At 36.5% G+C, this 22098-nt stretch overlaps 2 protein-coding genes across 2 annotated transcripts in view; one reads left to right on the top strand and one right to left on the bottom strand.

The window, feature by feature from the left end:
- The window catches only part of FAM162B (family with sequence similarity 162 member B), a 4741-nt gene extending 3511 nt beyond the window's left edge, over positions 1-1230 (top strand). Inside the window, exons 3-4 of the mRNA XM_017827372.1 lie at positions 671-779; positions 1004-1230. Coding sequence (XP_017682861.1) covers positions 671-779; positions 1004-1102 — 208 coding nt within the window. The 3' untranslated portion in view covers positions 1103-1230. The remainder of the gene's footprint in view (positions 1-670; positions 780-1003) is intronic.
- A 335-nt stretch (positions 1231-1565) lies between these two features.
- On the bottom strand, positions 1566-22035 carry KPNA5 (karyopherin subunit alpha 5). The gene is made up of 14 exons (XM_017828927.1): positions 21923-22035; positions 19934-20067; positions 17914-18015; positions 17732-17831; positions 16873-16967; positions 15974-16105; positions 15635-15723; positions 14111-14210; positions 12395-12558; positions 11245-11323; positions 10191-10316; positions 9005-9132; positions 7213-7391; positions 1566-5262 (listed from the first exon to the last, which is right to left on the bottom strand). The coding sequence occupies exons 1-14, from the start codon at positions 21924-21926 to the stop codon at positions 5075-5077; spliced, it is 1620 nt and encodes a 539-aa protein (XP_017684416.1). The 5' UTR covers positions 21927-22035; the 3' UTR covers positions 1566-5074.
- Between the last annotated feature and the right edge of the window lie 63 nt (positions 22036-22098).

Below are 22098 nucleotides of genomic sequence, written 5' to 3'. Positions count from 1 at the left end.
AACTTCTGTCTTCTTTAAACTGACTTCCAGCCCAAAGAGCTCAGCAGCCTCTGCAAAGCAGGATGTTAAACGCTGCAGAGCTGCTTCTGTGTGGGTGAGAAGGGCGGTGTCATCAGCATAAAGCAGCTCCTGGATAAGATGGTTTAAGGTCTTAGTGTGGGCCTTCAGTTGCCTTAGATTGAATAGGCTTCCATCCGTACGATATCAAATGTAGATACTGTCCTGATCCTCAAGGTCTGCCATGGCCCTTTGGAGCATCATGCTAAAAAGATTGTAAATAGGGTTGGTGCAAGAACGCAGCCTTGTTTCACACCATTCTTAATTAAAAAGGGCTCAGAAAATGCATTGTCATATCTGACTTGGCCATGTTGATCCTCATGGAGCGAGATGATCATTTTGAGGAACTTGGGGGGACAACCTAAGCGTTCCAAAATCTGCCATAGACCTTTCCTGCTCACAGTATCGAAAGCTTTTGCATGTTGCTTTTCCATGGGAAATGGATTAGGGTCAGAAAATGAGTGGTGCATAACCAACCACAGCAAGCTGAAGATGCTTGTTTCAGAAGGTCATTATACTTTTATTTTTCAGTTGTGATTTTATGTATGTGATGCTTTGAAGAACAGATACTTTACTGCTTTGTAATGATTCAATTCAACAATATTAATTGCAGGCCAGAGATGCTAGACAAGGCAAGAAACAAAGCTCGAGTGAAAGCTTGTTACATCATGATTGGACTCTCAATTGTTGCCTGCTTTGCAGTGATTGCTTCAGCTAAAAAGGTGAGTATGGCCATGTAGCATACTTTCAAATTATGGAATTCTGTGAAAAGTAGACTAACCTAAACCAGGAGCAGCAGCTTACAGCTACCCAAGTTTTAGCTGACCTGGTCTCTGCCAGCTCCCAGTATGTAAGTAGTTGCTGTCCATTCCTGAGGTTGGGTGGCTTTCCTGTGGGTGCATTGTTACTCCTACCACACTACTCTTCAGATGTTTTACTTCAACAGGCTGCTGCACGTCATGAGTCCTTAACAAGCTGGAACTTGGCAAAGAAGGCCAAGTGGCGGAAGGAGGCTGCGCTAGCCGCGGAGTCAAAAGCAAAGTAACTTCATATGAAATGCCAAATGCCCTTCCAGGAGCAAAATTAACTGTTGCTGAGAGCAATTAGCGAGTTTCACCCATACATGGACAATAGTATGCACACACTGGGGCCAATAAGGGCAGTTACAGCATCACAAAAAGAAAGGGAGGGTCTCTTTTATTAGGGAGATATTTGGTGTACGTGTTGCATATAGTTAAAGTTAGTTAGAATGTTTTGCATATGCTTAAAAGCAGTAATTCATTTTAAAGGAGATGAGGTAGTTTTGTAAGAATATCAGGCATCTTTAGTTAGATAATGACAAAATACTTAAACCCACAAAGTTTTCTGTCTGGGACAGTGCCTAGTTTTTCAGCACACAAATCAGACAGTTTGAACTCATTTGCATCAATGCTGTATTCAAAACAGTATTTGCATTTCCTAGTTTAAGAAGCCACACTTATTGAACCACTAAATAAATACAATAAACATCTGTAAAATAGGTTTTATTGGTTTCTGTACGGTATTTGGAGATTTAACATTCCATAATATTGCATACTACTCATATGTGTTCTGTTACGGTAATGGGCCTTTGGCCTGGATTTAAAGATGCACTATTACTACCTGAAGTTAATATAGGTAATGTAGTTTCCACACATTATATGAAGACATTGTGTCATAAGTTGCTGAAATTTCTCATTCCAGATTTCAGAGAACTCTTAAGGTCACAGTTGAAGTTCACATATCTATTTTCACACTTATTACAAAAATCTTCAGTTGTACAATTTAATAAATTTAAACCAACCGAGAATTAACCACAGAGGAAAGACAATAGTGCATCTTTACTATTTTCTTAAAGACAAGTCCAACAATAAATAGTTTCCAGTTGCAAACTTGTTCTACAGCTAACATTTCTGTGCCAACGTTATCACTATTTTCTGATTGCTGCTAGCAACAGTGTTCAAAGCAAATACTAGAAAATTAAAAAGCTGTATGAACCAGTCCTTGGACAAAAGTGCAATGATGAAAAAATTAGATATGATTCAGTGTAACAAGAGAAGGGAACTAATAAAAAAATCTTATGCTCTGCATAGTTGCATAGATTAGCTAGTTAGTATTCACATTTAAACGGAACAAATGGTACCCTTTTAATAAAGCCAAAACCCTTTATTTTTAAATAGACTTTGTAAGTGATGGGGGACTTCAGATTCTGTATTAGATAGCAAACTTTAAGACACTTTCATATCACAATTTTATTTGGTTTTTCTCTCCATATCGGTTTCATCTGTTTAGGCAACATCATCACAATCATGCCCCTTCCTGCGAATGAGTAAAACAGAGTTGACTTTAAGTCATAATCTCTGATTTTATATTGTTCATTTATGTGCTTTTAACAAAGTATGAAGTAAACCCAGTGATAAGATAGGAGAGGCCATCCTGTATATTTATCCTTTAAAGGATTTTCAGCATTATTTTTTAACAATTTTAGGGTAAACCAAATGTTGAGTTTAAATAATGATTTTCATTATCCAAAGTTCACCGATTTTAGTTCCCTTTTAAACTGTTCCATTTAAATGTATCAGAGGTATGAAATACAGTTTATCTAAATGTGTAAAGTGCAGTCACTAACTGTTCACACATATAGAATAATATATTCACACAACTGAAGACATTTCTTCGAAACAAATAGAATACTTTAAATGTCCCCTCTTTTCTTCATTTTCAAGTCTTTCAACCAAGACTTTCAGAGCTCAGATTTGGTTTAAATAAGAAAGGCTTATAAGAGAGGCTTTTTACAGGGTTCTTCAAATAAAAAGCAGGCACAGCTGGTTGTGATCAAAACAAGGTTGTTAGAAACAAAGAAATACCCTGTTACCTGAATAATTTTCTTACATTAAAACAATATTGAAATTCAGCATTTGCTACTAATCTTGGTAGATTTCCATGATTGTTACCCTGTACTTTGATAGATGGGGGATGAAGGGGGAGCATGTGAATGAAGGAAGGTTGGTATATGAAAACCTAAAACTATGAGAGTAAAAAGGGCATAAGTACAATCACCTAACATTATACGAAAATTTGGCAGCTGTACTCAATATTATCACACTACTCAAAACTGTTGTATGCTGTACAAATCTAGGTTTAAAGTGTCATTTGCTAAAATATCTCATTATTCAGAGTTCATAAAGTAACAGCACTCCTATATACACTTCTTATACTTCTATCTTCCACTAAAAAGACTTCAAAGGGAGGTTTCTTCCCTCCCAGTTACATCTTAGTCAAAACTGACCATTAATCTTAGAAAATCCACTTTAAGTCCCACATTCAATTACAATATAGAATATATTGCTGTAACAGCAAAGTGAAACATCTTAGAATCTTAACTTGCATGTAAAAAAAATTCTAAATATAAAATGGTACTGTAAATGATACCACCTTTAACCTGTATTTTTTCAGTGCATTAAAATATTGTTTAGTGATAAGCACAGTGCCATGGGTGAGTGATTTGAAGTTTAAACTGCAGCTTTTTATGAAGCATGAAATGCTCTCATATGTCAAGGATTTCACTTAACCCAGGAGTTTGATGTTAATACATTAATTACAGGTAACAAAAAATAGCAATACTTCAGAGATAACTCAAAGTATTAATTTCTCCAAACAATATATACTACTAATACACCAGAAACACTACTTATATGCAAGTTGAAGCAGAGTATACATTTTTCTGTATTCAAAACTGTTAACATAAAATATCAGAATTCTATTTCTTTTAGTGTTTAACAGCAAACATGGTATATTGTAGAGCCTAAATATTTAGATGACAATAACTTCTAGTTAGTTTCGGTGTCCACATACTTAATGCTATTTACAGTACAACAAACTTTTCCTTCAATTGGAAAGGAGTGATTCACTATTCATTCTTCACTGCAGTATTTCTATTGTCTTAGCAAAAGAAAACTGAATTCGTTAACTTAAGGAACAATTCAAGTGGCGGTAGCATATTTGGTCAAAAAACAACACCTACTGTCTAAACTTTTAAGAAGCTACTGTACTAGAAAGGCAAACAATGTTTCTCAAACTAAAGTGGTGTTACCACATTTTGACAGAAGACAGCTGTAAACCATCTGCTTGGTGACTTGTGCAAATCACCATCTCTGTCATTCATAATTGCAGCATTCTTGTGGTAACTACAGCAACTGCTTCCACTGCAAAGTACTGCAGTTGTGGCTGACTTGTAATGTCATTTAGCAGCTTTCATTACAGAGCCAACATCAAATGACCAGCAAGCTCTCTGCTGATTCCAATTTGAAAACTTCTGAAATAGTCTTCTTCCCACATAATTCAGAAAAAACTTTTTCATATATTCAGTATTATATCAGGTAATTAGCATTATATACGTATATCTATGTCTTTAAATACATTTTATAAATAAACTTCAACAGTGTGTTGTAAAGTAAGTAATGCATAAAAGTTTCACAATTTAAATAAATATTTTTCACATTCCAATTCAGCTTCTTACAAGCTCTTCTTTATTTCATGCCTTGGTTTTGAAGCAATGTTTCTGCTTCAATACAAGAGGTAGATTTGATAGGGACTGGGCAAGTCAAGCTTACTGCCAAAAATGCAACTGTCAGTAACTGTATTGCTGATATGAAGTTTGAGACTATATGAAAAATTCAGAACCACTACCTAAAATTCTACCAAGTCTTAGCTTAACAGTTCTTGTTAAATCACATTTAATGCTTTTAGACATGATTACTCACAGTTGTTTTCTGTACATAGGAGATAATGAAAAACACAAATACAAAACAGAGAACACTTGTCTCTAACACAATATATGAAAGTGCATGAGCTGCGTCTTCATCTATTTCTGCAAAACATATTCAGCTTTTCCTCTAACTTTGGCCAGGAAGAAAAGACCTCTGAGAAAAAAAAAAAAACAACCAAAACCCAAACCGTACAAGTGTTTGAATTTTATGCTTGTATTCACTTCAGTAGTTTAGAGCTGGAAACCCTCCATCGGAGCCTCCTGCTGTTGAAACACAAACTGCTGCTGACTTTCATCCACCTGAGGTGCAATACTAGAGTCCTCTTCTTCAACACCAAAATAATGTTCTATAAGTTCGAAAGCCTTTTGGTAGATCTCTTGGTTTTCATGCCTCTGAAGAAATTCAATTTTATCAAGTCCTAAATTCAAAATAAAACATTTTCAAAAATCTAGTAGCTTAAATGAATGATGAATTCAAAGAGAAACAGCTTACAGCATGGTACTTCTTAAATAAAAAAATGCAATCCCAAATCACCTCAATTAATTCAGTATCATTGATTGTTAATTTCCTAACCCATGTATTTTTACTTCAGTTTCTGCTGTCCAAATCAATTTTAAAACTATGCTCAACGCATATCGGTTGAACTGGGGAGCAGGCTGTAGTATCTCCATAGAAACATGCCACGCCTATAAAGAAATTGAATCTGCATAGAATTAAGATAGCATAAAACTGTTTGCTATAACAATTTCTCATATGCCAGTTTCTTTTCTTTTACTCTTTCAGTCTTCCCCAACTCTAAATTCTATCTCCAATCATGTAGTCGTCACTGGCACAGTCTGGTATCTTTTTTCAAATGTAACTGGGAGATTTGAAGATATTATCTTTCCAAAGGCTTATCATATGCAAGCTAGAGGACGTAACCTCTCCTCTGTTGGCTGAATTAAATCTTTGGCCGTCAGTTAGGTTGATACAAAATTGCTGGTTAGCTATTTTAAATAATTCAGTTTTCACTTAAGTTGGATTAAGGCCAAGATAAAGGCCTAAGTTAAGAGGCTAAAGCAGTGAGGGTGATATAATAAACTGTTTTCCCTTCTTGAACTTATACTCTGCAGCTTCAGCAGCCTATGCCTAAGTGGTAAGGGAAAAAAGAGAACACAGATATTCAACAGTTGAAATTATGAATGGACTCAAAATCTGGAACAGAACAAATTCCAATATAGTATTCAGTACTTATTCCTCTTAAACATTAAATTGCAAAGTTCTTCAACTATGCACTTGATTTTAGAAATAAAACTCTGTAACAGGCAATTCAGATTCAAAGAATGCTTTACAGAAAAGTCAGTACCATCTAATCAGATACAATGTGGTCAACTAGAACTGTTACTAGCAGTTTCTGAAATACAAATGTCTGCCAGTTTTGTTGGGTCAGAGCTACAAAAAAGATAACTCTCCATAAATAATGCCAATTTCATTATAAGCCAATTTTAACACTGATTTTGTTAAATCAAAAGTCTCCAGTCTTGGAATTCCACAAATTAGTTTTGATAGTCTGCCTTTAAAACATGGTTCAATTCAGTAACTTTTATAAGAAGAAGAAGAAGAAAATACTATCACAAGGAAAAACTTGCTCAGTTTTATGGTCTGAAGTTGATTTTGCTGTTACTGATATTTACTATGCTAAAAAGTGATCCAACTTTGGGAATCAGTAAAACAAACCCTGATCTTGCACCCCTGTTGGTAATGAAACTGTACTAGTCAGGACTATGTATTGACGCCTAAACAGAATAGGCCTACCTTGACAAGAGACTAAACATTTTCTAATGGAATTCAAGGGATAACTGATATGGGGAGCATGGAATGGGGTAACAGGGTTGGGGAATGTGTGTAGTTACTATGCTTAGGGTAAGGGGTAAGGGTAAAGGAATACATGTTGCTGTTTTTAAAATCTACTTCTGCTATATAACTACTTATAAAACTTATAAAACTTAGAAAAATAAAAAAACTAAAAGGACCTTAAGGCATCAGTATTAAAGTTATAAAAATTGTATTTAGGAATGGCTGACAAACTTATGCAAAGAATGACTCCAATAGACTAGGACACCTGTGTTAAAATACTTCTGAGGATGTTTCTCTAGGGGGACATTTCATAAACTGACCACAGATAAAACACCCAGATGTTTTCTGTATTTAACCACTTTTCCCACCATGTTACATTACTTCATTTATGATATCTTATGTCTGCTTATGTTTGAAGTAATTCTTGTAATAAACTTACCTACAAATTTCAAAATTACTCACAATGGTTTTATTTTTACAGTCTGGAATAAAGAAGTTCAGGTATGTAGTTTTATAAGAAGTATTTTCTTACCATATGCTTCCTCTATAAGGGCACAATAAGGATTAATGCCCATTCCATTTTGTTTAGACTCCTGTTCTCCAAGACGCAGAATGTTTTCAAGTCCATTTAAAGCCACCTGTACTATTTTTGAATCCATCACGGTGAGGAGGTCACAAAGAGGCTTGGTACAACCTAGTGCTACCAAATACCTTTGTAACAGAAGAAAAACAGAGGGAAAGGGAAAGAAGAACTGATAATCCAGCACGTTTATTCTGACATGCCAGTCTACTACTATTGGTACTTACTTTTGCTATAAAAAGTGGTTGAAACAAAAAAATTTCTAAAACATGCAACAACACAAAGATAAACTTAGCCTGAAATGGAATAAATATTACAATTTATCTTAATAAGAAAATTTAATGTGTGTATTCCTAACTGGAGTGTGGAATCCGCAGCCTTTTCAACTTCTTTTCACTTATGATCTTCAGATGGGTTTAACTGAATATAAAAGTTTTAGCTGAAAGTTCTTTTCTCAGGCAGTCAAAATTTTGTAGTAGTAAAAATATCAAGTAAACATCTTAGATACACATAAGAACACTGGACAGTGCTCTGTGCTAACACAGTCCACACTAGAAATCCATGAAAATCTCAGCATCACTTACAATAAAGGGAAGGACATAATTATAAAGAAAAAATAGTGGGATTCTGAGTATCTCATTCCCTTTTCCAATTTTGAACAAAATTGTGTATAAATTTCAGGAAGTCATAACTTGTGTCCCTGTTTCCAGTGTGTAAGTAAAATGAAGACAGCAATGTTTGCCTAAATATAGTTTATTTAGTAGTTTTAAATTTCCTGCAGTTAGACAGTAGTACCTTGAGGACATTAGAAGGGCTAAAAACTCACGACACTGATAATACAACTATTTTTGATGAGAAACTATTGTTATGGTATTTCATGCACATTTACTATGTGTAGAACAGTAAATGTTTGAAGATCCTGAATTAAAATTTTTTAAATGCTAAATATTAAGATTATAGAAGTGATCAAATTAAAAAATAAACAAAAAATACCAACACACTTTCCTTACCTCTGATAACACTTAGTGGTTTATTTACATTTTAAACAAATGAACATGCACTTATTGCAACAGATCTCCCAAATACGCTGGAAGAGTTATCACACCACTTTCAGTTCTGGTTTCCAAATAATACAGTAATTTTGAATCAGTAATGGATAAGTTGATTTATAAGTGATGATTATGCTGACAGTATTCAGAGAAACCAGAGAGTATTTTATTCTGGCAATTCAAGTCCTATTTTTGCAGCATATAATACCTACTGACAGTAAAATTTTAACCAAACTCAGTTCTGAAAAAGGAGTTTAGATATCTGCTTTAAAATAATACTTATAGTGAGTTTAAAATACATGAAGAAGCCATTAAAATTCCTGAAGTCTCTCCACAAATACACAATTCCACTGCACAAGTTTTCTAAATGACCCATCCAAAGTTTTCCATTTCCAAACACTGAAACTGTTCATCAACTGTTCCAGTTGTGTTTGGCAATGTAATATCAGCTCTGGAAGATAACCCTGTGAAAGCCTTAGGTGTAATACCACTGACACAAAGCAGTATTGGTCAATTTATTAAGTCTGCTGCATGTATTTCTCTCATTTTTCTGAATTTCTATGTTTAGTCCCTGCACAGCTTCAAGAATTGAGGCTATGGTTTTCTTGCTATGACTGTCAAGATTCAAATCCAGAAATCTAAATGCCCTAGAGAAGATACTGAGGCAGAGAAAATAGTAACATGCACAAACTTACCTGATCTGTTCAGGGGTTCCTCCTGATGTTGCATTAGTTATGGCCCACGCTGCTTCTTTTCTGGTGCGAAATTCAGCTTTTTGAAGAATTTCAATCAGTATTGGAAAAATATTTGCATCTATAACAGCCTAAGAGACGAAATTGCAGTATTTTATGATAATTAATAGAGATTTCAAAACACTAATAACCTTAAGTACAAGAGTTAGTGATGGCTGCTGATATAAAAGCAAAGAATATTTTGTTAGAAGGTGCCATACAAACTAGAAATGCTAAACTGAAATTCAGAACTATTCTGACATTGCACTGCAGCAGCCATCACAATATGTTCTTTTTCCATTTCTCTGTTTCTGCTGGACAGGACACTGCTTACTGGATTGGCTCATTTAAAAATCATAAAACACATCCTCGGTTTTTGAACTGAAGATCAAGCCTTGGAACAAACTTTCATTTTAGTTTTGAGGTCTCCATAGAGAGAGACTTCTCTGTAATCGGAGACTTCATTACATATTTTAAGTTACATCAAGAAGTAACACTTTCATCTCTGATTGATGTAGAAGAGAAAAAAAAATCATATTGAAATATGTCCCCTGATCCAGAATTCTCATTTGTATCCATTAGAACCTTTTTTTAGGTAGCTCCAGACACCTGGAACAATAGTCAGGATTTTAGTAATTTCCAGGAAAATACAACTCAGCACTGATAAAATTACACAGATTTTTTTATAAAAAAAAAAAAGATCAACATTCCAAATCAGTCCACTTTTCACTGGACAAATTTATGAGACGTTTTGTTTCAACTTTTTAAAAATGTTTCTTATTACTTTAATACATATATTACAATGCAGAATAAAATTATAGAGAATGTAGCAGTAGATGATGCTCCCACAAGGAAAAATATAACTCTTCGTATCAGATCTAAGAGAAGTATCCTTTCATTTGTTCTATAAGCATAAGTCAAATCCCTTTGAGAGAAATTTATCGGCTTCACCTAGTACAAATCATGACAGCTATTTTTCTTTAAAACAGTATTTCAAAATTTAGAAGAAAATATTTAAGTTAGGTAAAATTATAGACACAACTAAAATAATGCGGAGTCAATGCAGTATCTACATAACTGTCCTCGTGAAGGAAAACAGGGGAAGTAGTAAAATGCAAACAAAACCAACCAACACATTCGCATGCTTTACCTGAATCTGAGCTCTGTTTCCTGCAGTTATATTAGAAACGGTCCAGCATGCTTCTTTTCTGATGGATTCCTTGGGACTACTAAGCAAGTGTAAGAGACAGGGTAATGCAGAGCAGTTTAGAATCACCTAAAATAATTTGAGAATTGAAAATTGGGTTGCACAATATACATATATATTAAAAAAAAGAGTATTTTAGGGATGACTTCAAAAGATTTTGCAACATGTTTATATTACACGAAGTATGATAGACAACATCCTGCAAAATTTATGTGTTCAATGCTCAACTGTGTGAACTGACAATCCAGCAATTTCAAAGAATCTGCTTTCTGTTAAGTTCAGACCAAAAGACTTAATAAGGCTGCTTAAGGCTAAAATATGAGTAACTCAAAATAACTGAGAAGTGTACTAGTAATTTGTAGTTATTTGTTGGTGGTTTTTTCTTTTTGAGAGACAAAGGTTTTCTGTGTAATTTCTTAACTCTAGAAGAGAGGATTTTGCTCACAACTTATGTAATTAACTTTTTTCCTTATTTTGCTTTTACACTAATTCTGTCAGCATCTTGGACACCATTCTTTTTAAAGCACGACCTGACTTGATATTTTCTGCCTTGATGCAAACTCAATTACTTTGCCTAAAATTAAAAAAAATAAATCTTTAGAACAAATTACATCAGTAAGACTACTGCATACAAATACATAGACAAATCGTGTATCACAATTGCTTACAAGTGAAAACTCTGACTGCCTTTAAAGACTGAAAAAGGGGAACCATAATAACTACCTGAACCCCCAGTAAAGAGGGGAAAAAAAAATGGGAAGTAACAGTTCCATACAGGAACAAAGCAATCCACTATCTACAATGCTGTAAAAAAAAAAGTTCATTCTCGCATTAATTTAATGTTTAAAATAGCAGCCTAAATTGTCAAATTAACGATAGATTTCTACAGAGCCTCTTTCAGTGACATATGCAGATACCTGTACTGGACATGTATTTTGTCACAATTTTTACAAAATTCTGTCTTGCCAAATAATTTTTTCTAATCAACTAATCTTACCTGTGTTTGGATATCATCCCCAGTAACAATATTTCCAACTGCTCTTAATGCAGGGGATACCACCTTGTAATCATTATGCCTGGAGACAAATATTAAATTACTTAATATTACCAAGTGTTAAAATATAATTTTGCATTTTCAGTAAACTACGGTTTCCTTCAGGTGCTAAATTTTTAGTTATAGAAAATACTGCATTACTTATTACACCTCCCCTCTGTTTAGCCAACTTTGACTACTGCAAGCCCACAACTGTACTGCTGATTCAAAGAAAGGACACCTCTGTGGAACAACACAACTTAGAGCAATCTATCAGCTCAGCAGATCCATTTCACCAAGCTCAAGGGTTACTAAATACAAGACTGGAACATACATCATTCCACATCCACATAAACAAAAGGGGTGTTATTTGGTGTATACCAAAACTTAATAGCCTCCCTTTGTTAAGCGAACTCCCCCCTTTTGTAGGTCAATAATCCTAGAAGCCAGTACACATGAAGTCCCTGTTCAGTTGCCTGAGGTGTGGGGGAAGGAAATTATCCACTTGTCCTGGAGCTTCTATGAAAGAGAAGCCCATCTCTTCTGACAGCTATACAAATGAGCTTTTCACAGGGAACTGTGCTGAGCTGTCAATGCTGGGAACTACTATCCCTGACCCACTCTGCAGTCTCATGTGAACACAGGGATTTAGTCTTCCTTTCAAGGAAAATAATGAACAATACACCAAATATATTGGAACAGTTCAGAAGTGGCTCAAGCCTGCCTCTGGACTTTGTTGAGTCCAAGAACTGTCTATATTGCAATTATATCTCCTAGAAAGGAAAATACAACAGTGACATTAAAACAAAAATAAGATAAGAAATTAATTTCCAATTCAAGTTTGGTCTTCAGTCTTCACCCTTCTATTCCTATACGTATATGAAATCCTGCATTAAATTTTAAAGAATACAAAGGAATACTGTGAAGAAAACTTTTTTTCACTGTCAGTCTCAGGAATAATCCCAGGAGCCAAGGAACCTAGCAAGCAGCTTAAAAGGTTTCGGGCTGAGTTCACGTTCATTGCTTCTCACAAAAATAAAGACTTGAGGTGAGAAAACAGAACTCAATTTTAATATTAACAGTAAGAGATCTATTTGGTGAAGAGAATACTTACATAAGCAGCTCTACCAATCTGCGACACACTCCAGAATCAATAACAGCTTGAATTTTATCATTGGGACCATCTGAAAGGTAGGAGAGGGCCCAGCAAGCATCTGCTAACACATCTGGGTCACTGCTGAACAACAATCTTGATAAAACATTTAAACAAGGAGCAACCTAGGTTAAAGAAAATATTGCATAAAATTAGGTGTTCCATATTTTTCAAGTTTCAGAGAACACCCTACAAAGGCATAAATGTGCAAAACTATTTACTGCCAAAGTACACGAGCTCTTTAATGAATCAGGACCTAGGTGGAAAACTTTCTGATTGAACTAGATATTCAGTTCAAACTGGCAAATTGGATCAATTCTGATTTACAGCCTATTTATTTACAGATATTATATTAAGTATATAATTGCTCAGCTTAAACAAAACACATCTGCTTTTACAGGTAAACAGGTGATCAGGAATTACTAATGCTTTTTTTAATTACTTAGAGAACAGAATTCCAAAGAAATAAAATTAGGTTTTTTTATTGCCGTCTTTGTAGGATTACTGGCAGTTACTTGCAATAACCAACTTAGAGTAGTTCACAGAGGACCCAACACTCACCAAACCAATCAAACAAGCAATGTCTGATTTCGGTTCTCCCTGCAGCTGTACCCTTTGCCCTTATCTCCAGTAATATAAACACAAAGCCAAATAAACTAGACCATCTTAACACCATTTGGAACCTGACAGGTTTCTGCTGTACAGCTTGGGAATTTCATATTCTTTGCACAACTTCATGGCTTATGCAAATTGAGCCTCCATTACGTGTCCAACTGGTGCTATTGCAAAGGCCAAAAAGCAAAGGACCTATTCTTATCAGCAGCTGCCTACAGGGCATCCTTTTCCTCTGAAGTTTTGTGTTAAAGCCACAAGGAATCTTGTTGGTTTTTCTCTACCAGAACAAAACACTACTAAAAAATTTAACTTAGGCAGAGCAATTGTGAGGTAATTGATTAACTGACATCAGAAATCCCCCCTTTCTGTTATTATCTGTTCAAGAATTATTAAGTACCATTACTAACTCATGAGGTAAACTTGTTCCAGATCAATGATTAATTAACCTCTCTTTTACCAGCATATCCAACGTTCAGTTTTTTCATGTCATTAACCTTACCAGGAATTAATTTCATATTGAAAATAAGAATCTAAAACTCCTACTATCCTCTACAGTGATCCTGTCTTTATAAGCACATACTAGTGAGAAGAGATAAAAAGAGGAGAGCATACAGGTAAATCACTCCTGTCGTCATACTCTGATTTAACTGCATCTGACAGAGCAGAAAACTCAAAACTTTAATCATGCAGCGTGCACTCACAATCATAAAATAAACAAAAAAAAATTAAAGAAGCTTCAATCATAACTCATATCCTCTAAAACAGTTCTGGAGAAAATACAGCCCCAAAGGGTTTGGTGCTGAATGTATAATTTGTCCATCATTTCACACTAGTGAATGACTATTTGCATTTGACTAACTATAGTCTCAAGTTTTTAGGTGATGGGATTTTATTGTTGATAGGTGTCAAAGTAGATACAACAGACGGACAAAACTGTGTGAGGACATTAAAAACATAAAATGGAGTCTATATCCAGATTCAAAGATTCTGTTTGTTATAAAATATTACAAACATAAGTATTCTTTAGCTTTCTGATTTCTCAAAATTACTACTTTATTATACCTTACTGAAGTCTGGAGGTGGGTTCTTTCCTCTACAAAGATTTGAGAGAGCCCAGACTGCATTTCTAGTTGTTGTAAGACGATTCGAATTTGTCAACAGCCTGTGAAAGAGAGACAATAATAAAAATAGTAATTTCTTATTAAAAAGTTAAGTAATTTCATGTCTATTATTACCAACACTACCTCAAATCTGGAAGAGAAGTCCTATTACTGGGCACTAGTTTAAATTTATTTCTCTTCATAGCTTACGGGCTGCAGTCTTACATTTACAGTCCTAAAATCAACTGAATTTCAACAGATTTTTGTGGGGACATCTCATTGTATATGCATATAGAGTATAAGCATATAAAGTAAACCATTGCTTATATGAAAAATCATTCAACTAATTTTTCTGAGAGTCTTTAGAAGGGGCACACAGGATCACTCTCGAGGAGTAAAGACAACGCAGAAAGAATCGTGTCTTGCAGAATATACCACCTAAGGAGTCTTTCTGCTGTGCCTTTTGCAACTAGACATGTATTGGCCTCACCACCAGTGTGCTTGTAACGAATGTGGATAGAGCCTTCCTAAATCTTTGTCCGCGAAGCCTAGCCATGATGATGATGATGATGATGATGATGATGATGATGATGATTAGAAGGGGCTAGGAGATGCAGCCCTCCCTTGAATGAAATTTGATAGTTTCACTCAGAGAATGCAATTAATAATAATAAAAATAATTCCATAAGAAAGTTAGACAGAACTTCAAAGACCTTCTAAAAAAATTAACACTTTACTGTTTTTGCCAAACAGAACATGAAAGACTGAATATCTGAAAAATCAGGTTCACTTCCAGATATGGACCAAAAGGACTAAAACAGTTAATCCTTTAAACCCTTTATGAAGGTAATCACACTCTTCTCTGCTATTTTAAGCTAGTTTACAATTTCATTACTTTAAGAGGTAATAAACTGGACAAAATTCGTGTTGTGCAATTTTTTTCCCTGTGATGAAGCTACCTTCCATACAATTGTAAGCCTATGTAAATGCTGGAATGATACTCCTAATGAAGAGAAATCTTCTACTGGAACACAGCTCATGTAACAACTACTCTCTCAGCTCATCTCAACAAGCAAATGGATAAATAGGAAGACTGGAGCTTGGAGTTACCAGACAAAGGTGGGGAAACCACCCTATTGCCCAGCCAGCTGGAAACACATAAGTGTGAATTAAATCATGTCTTCCAGCCTATATATCCAGAAATCTGGCAACACAGAGTTCTGCACAACACAGACATTTCACACCTGTGAAATAACACTCCTCTCCTTTTGCAAACATTGGAAAGCTTCCAGTCATGGACTAATTAATTAAAACTATGCGTGAATCTCGCACAATCCAAAACACTAGATTCATAGCGATATTGTAAAAAAAGCAGCATTCTCAATTTAGAAAAAAGCTTATATTCTTTTCAAGTATACTTTAAGTTGAATTTGACAGTTATCTATACATGTATGCTATAGTTACAGTATTAGTTTACAATACTTACTCCAAGAGGGGTGGTAATATTCCACAGTTCAAAACAAAGTCTCTGCATTCTGCATTATCACCAGCAATGTTCCCAAGAGCCCACACTGCCTTAAAAAGCAAAGCATTCAAGTGAATTTATACATGCTTGCAAATCAACTTTTACAGATAATCTATACTTTCTACAGCAAACGTTACAGAATAGAAAAAAATCCATGAGGGAAAAAATACACTGACAGTACATTTTTATCTTTCTAGAGACAGATCAACCGGTAGTACCCTCTCTAACCCCACAGACCCCAAAAAAGACATTCATAAAGGAATTTTAAGGAATTATAAAACCCCTCAAGAAAACACTTACTTGCTCCTGTACATCTTCATGTTCTGAACTAAGCAACTTAATAAAAATGGGAACAGCTCCAGTTTCAATTACAACTTTGGTGTGTAAGAAAGTTCCAGATGCTATGTTTGTCAAGGCCCAAGCTGCTTCGAACTGTTGAGGCGCACAAAGACGACCATGTTAAAACACTCAGCAGTAAAATTTAAATTCATGAAATACAGTTTGACATTAGAGCTACAGAGGCTAATTTTCCAAATTTTTTCCTATGACACTGAAATACAATTACTTTTAGAGTACTTTCTATTCAGTAAAATACTTGGCATTGACGAAATCTCTATTTAGTAAGAACCTTCAGTAGCTCCATTATTTTTATGTTTTGGCTTACAGCACTAACTGTAAGAAAGACTTCAAATCACTATTAACTAGTAAAAATCCCTTTTGTTTACTCTATATTAAGTTAATTCTTCTGGTACGAATGTTCACAAGGCCTAACTGCCATTCCCATGGGCAAGTAGACACAACTAGTTACTCCTACCGCTAATTAGATATTTCGCAAAGATTTTCTATTTCAAAGTCTTTCAGCTTTCTGTATTTTTTATTATTTTCTAAGATTTCACCTGAAAAGTACTAAAAAATATTCAACACAAGCAAAACATCAGTGCTGATGCTTAATATACAACCTGTTTTCAACACCCAACTATTTGTGCAGCTGAACACATCACTCTAAAGACTACTGTGAAATTCACAAGAGTCAAGTCACAATTTTAGGAGCAATAACTAAAATGTATGGCTTTAGTGGTTAAAAATAATCAAATGTGGTTATTAAAAAACCCCACCAGAACAACATGCGCTTTCCAAAGCTCTTTTGCAAGGTTTCTAAATCCCATTCCAAACCCCCAATCACTACCAGCCAAACTCACTTGCAGAGTGTAATTCTCACTCCTCTCTAGAAACTTCACAAATCTCTGTACTACTCCTGGTTTTTGTATGACTTCATCTATAGGTGGATTAGGCTCTAGGGAATAAAAACAAACTTATCTGTGTAAAAATACCAAATAAATTACTTTTTCAGTACAACACGAAACATATATGATCTGCAGTTCTTATCATAATTTCATTCAACCATTTTATTTTCAAATGAAGGAGTTACTTCTTTTGACTTGAGAAGACTGCAGGATCATCACTACAGAGTGCTACAACTTAGTAAACACCCTATTATGTATAATAATGGTAACACATACTACTATCCATTCACATGTTAGTAACACAAAACACTGTTCCTTCAACCAATAGCTCAGGCCAGTGGAAGAGCAATTATGATTAGATACTATTTTAAATGACCAAGCACACCTTTGCCTGTCATGCTATACAAATACCAGTTTAAATTGAGACCAGCATGTCTTACAGTCCCAACAAAAACAAGTTGCAAGTGTTCTTTGGCAGCCATGTAATTTTTCTCCCCTTGATTACAGAATGAGAATCAGCAACTGAATCACTGCAACAATTACACACATTAGTGTGCAGCTAGTTACTGCCCTGGACACCTCAATCAAAACATCCTTGTTTTTGTTATTTTGTCTGAAGGACTTAGCATTAGAATAATGAAGCTTTCTGTATTTAGCCATTAGGTCGGAACAGATTTGGCACAGTTTCTCTATAAACAGAACTAGAAGTTTCTGAAAGCTCTATTTTAAAGTTAAACATAACTAAAGGTTAACTGACTGGAAGTATAATAAGACAGAAAGAAGTAAATAGAAAAATCAGCCAATATTTCCCTACCTTTAGATAGCAATTTTCTGAATTTCTGAGTTGCTGTGAGTTGTTGATCAGGATCATCTGAAAAAATCATCTGTACCATATCTACTGTAATAACTTCTTCCTAAAAACGCAAGGAAGATTTCTTATGTCTAGTACTATGTACATTAATAGACAACATTCCAAACACACTCTAAAGTATTTACCTCTGGAATAGGTACAGTAGAGCTGACATCAGGATCCTGAATAGGACTTTCTACCATAGATTCTTCGTTTCCCGGCAGAGAAACATTTCGGCGTTTAAACAGCTAAACGAAGGAAAAATTTTTGGGAGACGTTAGAACTTACCACAGAGTGGTAAGGTGACATACACCTGAAGAAATGCTTTCACCAATACCAGTCAAAGAATTCTAACTATTCACCTTCCTACTCATCCATGCAAAGGGAATCCTACACAGAAGTTTAAATAGCATAAAGGAGAAAAACACTACTATATCTGTATCTTGACAAACTGCACAGGAACACTTCAGATAGACATTTAAAAACTGAAGTTCTTATTAGTTATCAAAGATCCATAATTTTTTCCACATGCAAGAAAAAGATGATACAGATCTTTTTACTTTGATTCTTTTATCCCTTATAATTAGCATTCATTTTTAAGCAGGAAACTACTCTAGAAGCTACTTTCTCCCTTTTTAGTTTATAGGCTAAAATCATCAACGCATAGCCAATGTTTCTATTTCAGCACACAGCATTCCTCCCCTCAACTGCACTTCACACACAGTTGCAGAAACATTAAACTAGAAACATTATTTTAATATAGCTGGAGAAAAATAGCATAGCTTCAAAGGTGAACTTTTAAACTATGTAACATTAAACATTCTCTGCATCAAAAAATGCAGAGATGCTGTACATCTCCAAAACTGCAGAAACAACTCCATGTTTACATCTAGCTCTATTTCAAACACGAACCTAAACCAAGGCATTCTCTCCCTTGTTCAACACACTTCTGATTGGGCATAATCCTGGACACAAAACAACTGCAGAATCTGAATGTAAATAAGGTTTAACTCCATTTAAACCCACAAAGGAAGAAGAAACAACATTCCTCTTCTGGAAGAGAAGACATTCTTTCTAGCACTTAACAAGGATGCAGAAGCTCTTGATGTATAAACTGTTATTGTTTGGTCTATTTACCACTCATAATTTCTTCTTGAACCAAAGCAGTCTCATCTCCCTCCATAAACTTGTTCTCCCCACTTCAGGAAGAGCTTCAAAACACCAGTCCAACAAACTAGGATCAAGGAGACCATAACAGTAGTCTCATTGTTACAACAGTCAGCATAGGAGAGGAAACACACATTATTTTCCTAATTTATCTAGAGAGTGTGTAGTACAAAATACACAAACAAAACTTTCAGCAGGAACTATTATCCATTCACAGGTAAATGCTCCAGTATCACACCACTTCTGACTCTTACTTTTCTGGCCCAAATAACTTAAATTCTTTTTCCATGCAGTAGCACCACTTTCCCACTAGATGTGTAAGCATTCCTACCTCAGAGTAGACTGTAGATAAGTGCCTGGGACACGCTTTAGGTCTTGGGAGACAATTTCAGCTACTTTAGACCAACCAGAAAAACATACTACATTCCTTACCTTCCTGGCAAGAATCTACTAAACATTTCGGGATCAGGAACTACTACAGACTATTAAATTATACAGTGTTCCACACAGTCTGATCACTAAGTGAGGACAACTGCAAATGTTTATATAAAAATTCAGGGACATTAACTGGTAGCCACTTTATTAAGTTACTGTAGAAGAGCTCTTGGGCAATTTGCAGTATGTTATCAAAGATGAAAATAATCCTCCTCCTTCAAACAGCAAAACTTTGACCCACACTCTGGAAGAGAATGCAAGGTTTCAAATCCTTACTGGAAACAAGAGTATTCTTTCAGTCCAGTCTCACATGTGTAAACCTAGACTAAGGATTAAAGTCACAGGTCTCTCCTCTGTGTGTCCTAGTGACTTAAAAGGGCTTCTGTTCACTATTTTATGATGCTATTGAGATGTGCCTGGTGCTTCCCAAGACTGCAAAGAAAACAGAGATTCAACTTGGAGCTCTGGATTCTACTCCACGGGATGAGTCTGCTCAAGTCCTTTCACATATCTGAATACAGCTTCACAAGCACTGAACAACTAACAGCTCATCAAGATACTTACCTGCTCCTCTCTTTTCTGTTTCCGAAGCTGGATTCCTTCCTCCTCTCTTCGCCTGCGCATTTCTTGGGGATTATGTGCATTATTCTTGTAGCTTTTCATTCTGAAGTTATCTTTACCTGGGCTTGCCATGTTGTCTATTAAAAAAAAAAAGAAAAATTACTCCAAAAGGCCAAACCGCGCAAGACAAACCTGCCATCTCTTGTACTACAAGAGCAGCAGCTATATATTACTGCATCTGCTTGCAATACTCAGTTCATCAACAAAAATCTTTAAGGTAGAAATCACAGAAAAATCTTTACCTAGATAGGCATTTCTAAACTGCAGATTAAAGTACAGTTCATCTCAAGGACCAGATACATCATTAAAGGGCATAAGCTACTGTAAAAAGATATTATGGGTCTTAAAAGCAAACTGCAAAACAAAAAGCAAAGATATTACGTTACTAAATTTTTATTCTGTCAGCAAGTAAAGAAATTTGCATTTCTCCTCTCATAAAGACGACATTAAATGTATTACTGATAAGGACAAAACCAAGAAGAAAACCTACAGTAATTATTGCTTCATTTAATATCTTATGGCATTGTTTCTTTACTTTTGCTACCTTGTAAACACAACAGCATCTAAAGGTTATGCTACATTTCCTTCTAAACTGTACACAGAAAAATATTTTAAGGGTCAGTAGCACCCAGATAGGCATACTCTCACATTCTCCATCAACTTCCACGCTGATATAATTTGTTTTCAGTTCTGGGTTTTTTGTTTGTTTGGTCTGGGGTCTTTTTAATATCAGCAGCACCAAGGACTGCTGAGCAATAAACACAAGCTACGAGAGGAAAACAGACTGCAGACTTAGGCTGACATCAACTAGATACCCCAAAGACTCAGCTGCCTGTTTCACCAAACATATTTGCTTCACAAGAACCTAAGTAAACTACTGCCATCTCTGGACCACAATGCTAAGTGTGCCACTGTCTAAAGCAAATTTCTAGCAACAGACACATAACTTTGAGGTATAATTTAAAAAGATAACTTTTCCAACAATGCTACTGGGCTTAACTAGTCCTAGAACACAATCCCTTTCTCAATCATTCACACCTTGCTAATTCAGTTGTGCCGATAAAACTGTCAGGCCAAGCAAAGTGTACATTCAAAGAAACACAGTAACCAGCTCTAAAAAGGTTACAGAAGGTCAGCGGGAAGGAAGGTCTCATAAAAACTGTTTTCAAAAAGAAAAACTTAAGAATTTATAGCTTCTTTCCTCCCCCCCGGGGTTTTGGTATAGGCATCATAAGGGCAAGAAGACTGGCAGCCCCTGGTTTCATACCTTCGACATCCAGATTCAAGAGAACCTGCACTTCTGTGCTGCAAAACTACACCCGTTTTATCACCAAATTCCTCCACCCACCATATCCTGCATCTCGCCCACCTGCTGTGCCTAGACTAAGACCTATCATGCTACTTTTTTTTTCCCCTCCTGCCTCCACAAGGCTGCCGGAACACCGCGCCTCGCTGCACCGCCACCCCCTCCCCGGTCGGACGCTGCCCACGGGCTTCGCACCGGCCCAGATCGCCAGGACTGACCAGTCCGAGACCACCAGGGCTGACCTGTCAGTCCGAGGGGACGGACACCCCCCCACACACACCTCGGCCACACACAGCGAGTAGCGAGTCTCTTCACCCGCGTCCCCAGAAGGGGTGGGAAAGTCCCCTCCATCAGCAGCAGGGCGGGGAAGCGGGATGACGGCAGAGCCCTCTTGACTTAAACAAGCGGAGAACAGCGCGTGACGACCCCGTCCCAGTCCCGGCCGAGCTGCCGTGCGGGCAATGCCCAGCCAGAGCCAGAAAGAGACCGGCCTCCGCCGTGGAGCCCGGCTGCACCGGGCATGCCACCGCCACGCAACACCACGCCACGCCACGCCGCCCCGCCCCGCAAGCGGTGCAGCCTCTCCTGCCCCTGCCCGCCGGCTCTTAGCGCTGTTCCGCCCTTACCCATCGTAGCGGAGCCGCCAAGGGCCCACCGCCCTCCAAGCGAGAGCTCCCCGTCCCGGAACGCTCGACGCCGGCAGCGTACCCCACGGCCAAGATGGCGGCCGCCGCCCCGCCGCGCGCCGCACTAGCTTGGGGGCGGGGCCCGCGGCTCCCGGCAGGCTGTGCGCGGCACGCGC

The sequence above is a fragment of the Lepidothrix coronata genome, unplaced genomic scaffold (assembly GCF_001604755.1).
Source record: "Lepidothrix coronata isolate B3197 unplaced genomic scaffold, Lepidothrix_coronata-1.0 Scaffold5, whole genome shotgun sequence".
Taxonomy (NCBI): Eukaryota; Metazoa; Chordata; class Aves; order Passeriformes; family Pipridae; genus Lepidothrix; species Lepidothrix coronata.
The sequence above is the reverse complement of the archived record's forward strand: the minus strand, read 5'-3'. Positions and strand labels throughout refer to the sequence as shown.

Bases quoted from the DNA above. Each gene is read 5' to 3' on its own strand.
- KPNA5 (XM_017828927.1), bottom strand. The intron at 12,559-14,110 runs GTATAATAAAGT...TCTTTAACCTAG, and splicing joins CACCTCCAGACTTCAGTAAG to GTTGCTCCTTGTTTAAATGT. The intron at 5,263-7,212 runs GTAAGAAAATAC...TTTTGAATTTAG, and splicing joins CCTTATAGAGGAAGCATATG to GACTTGATAAAATTGAATTT.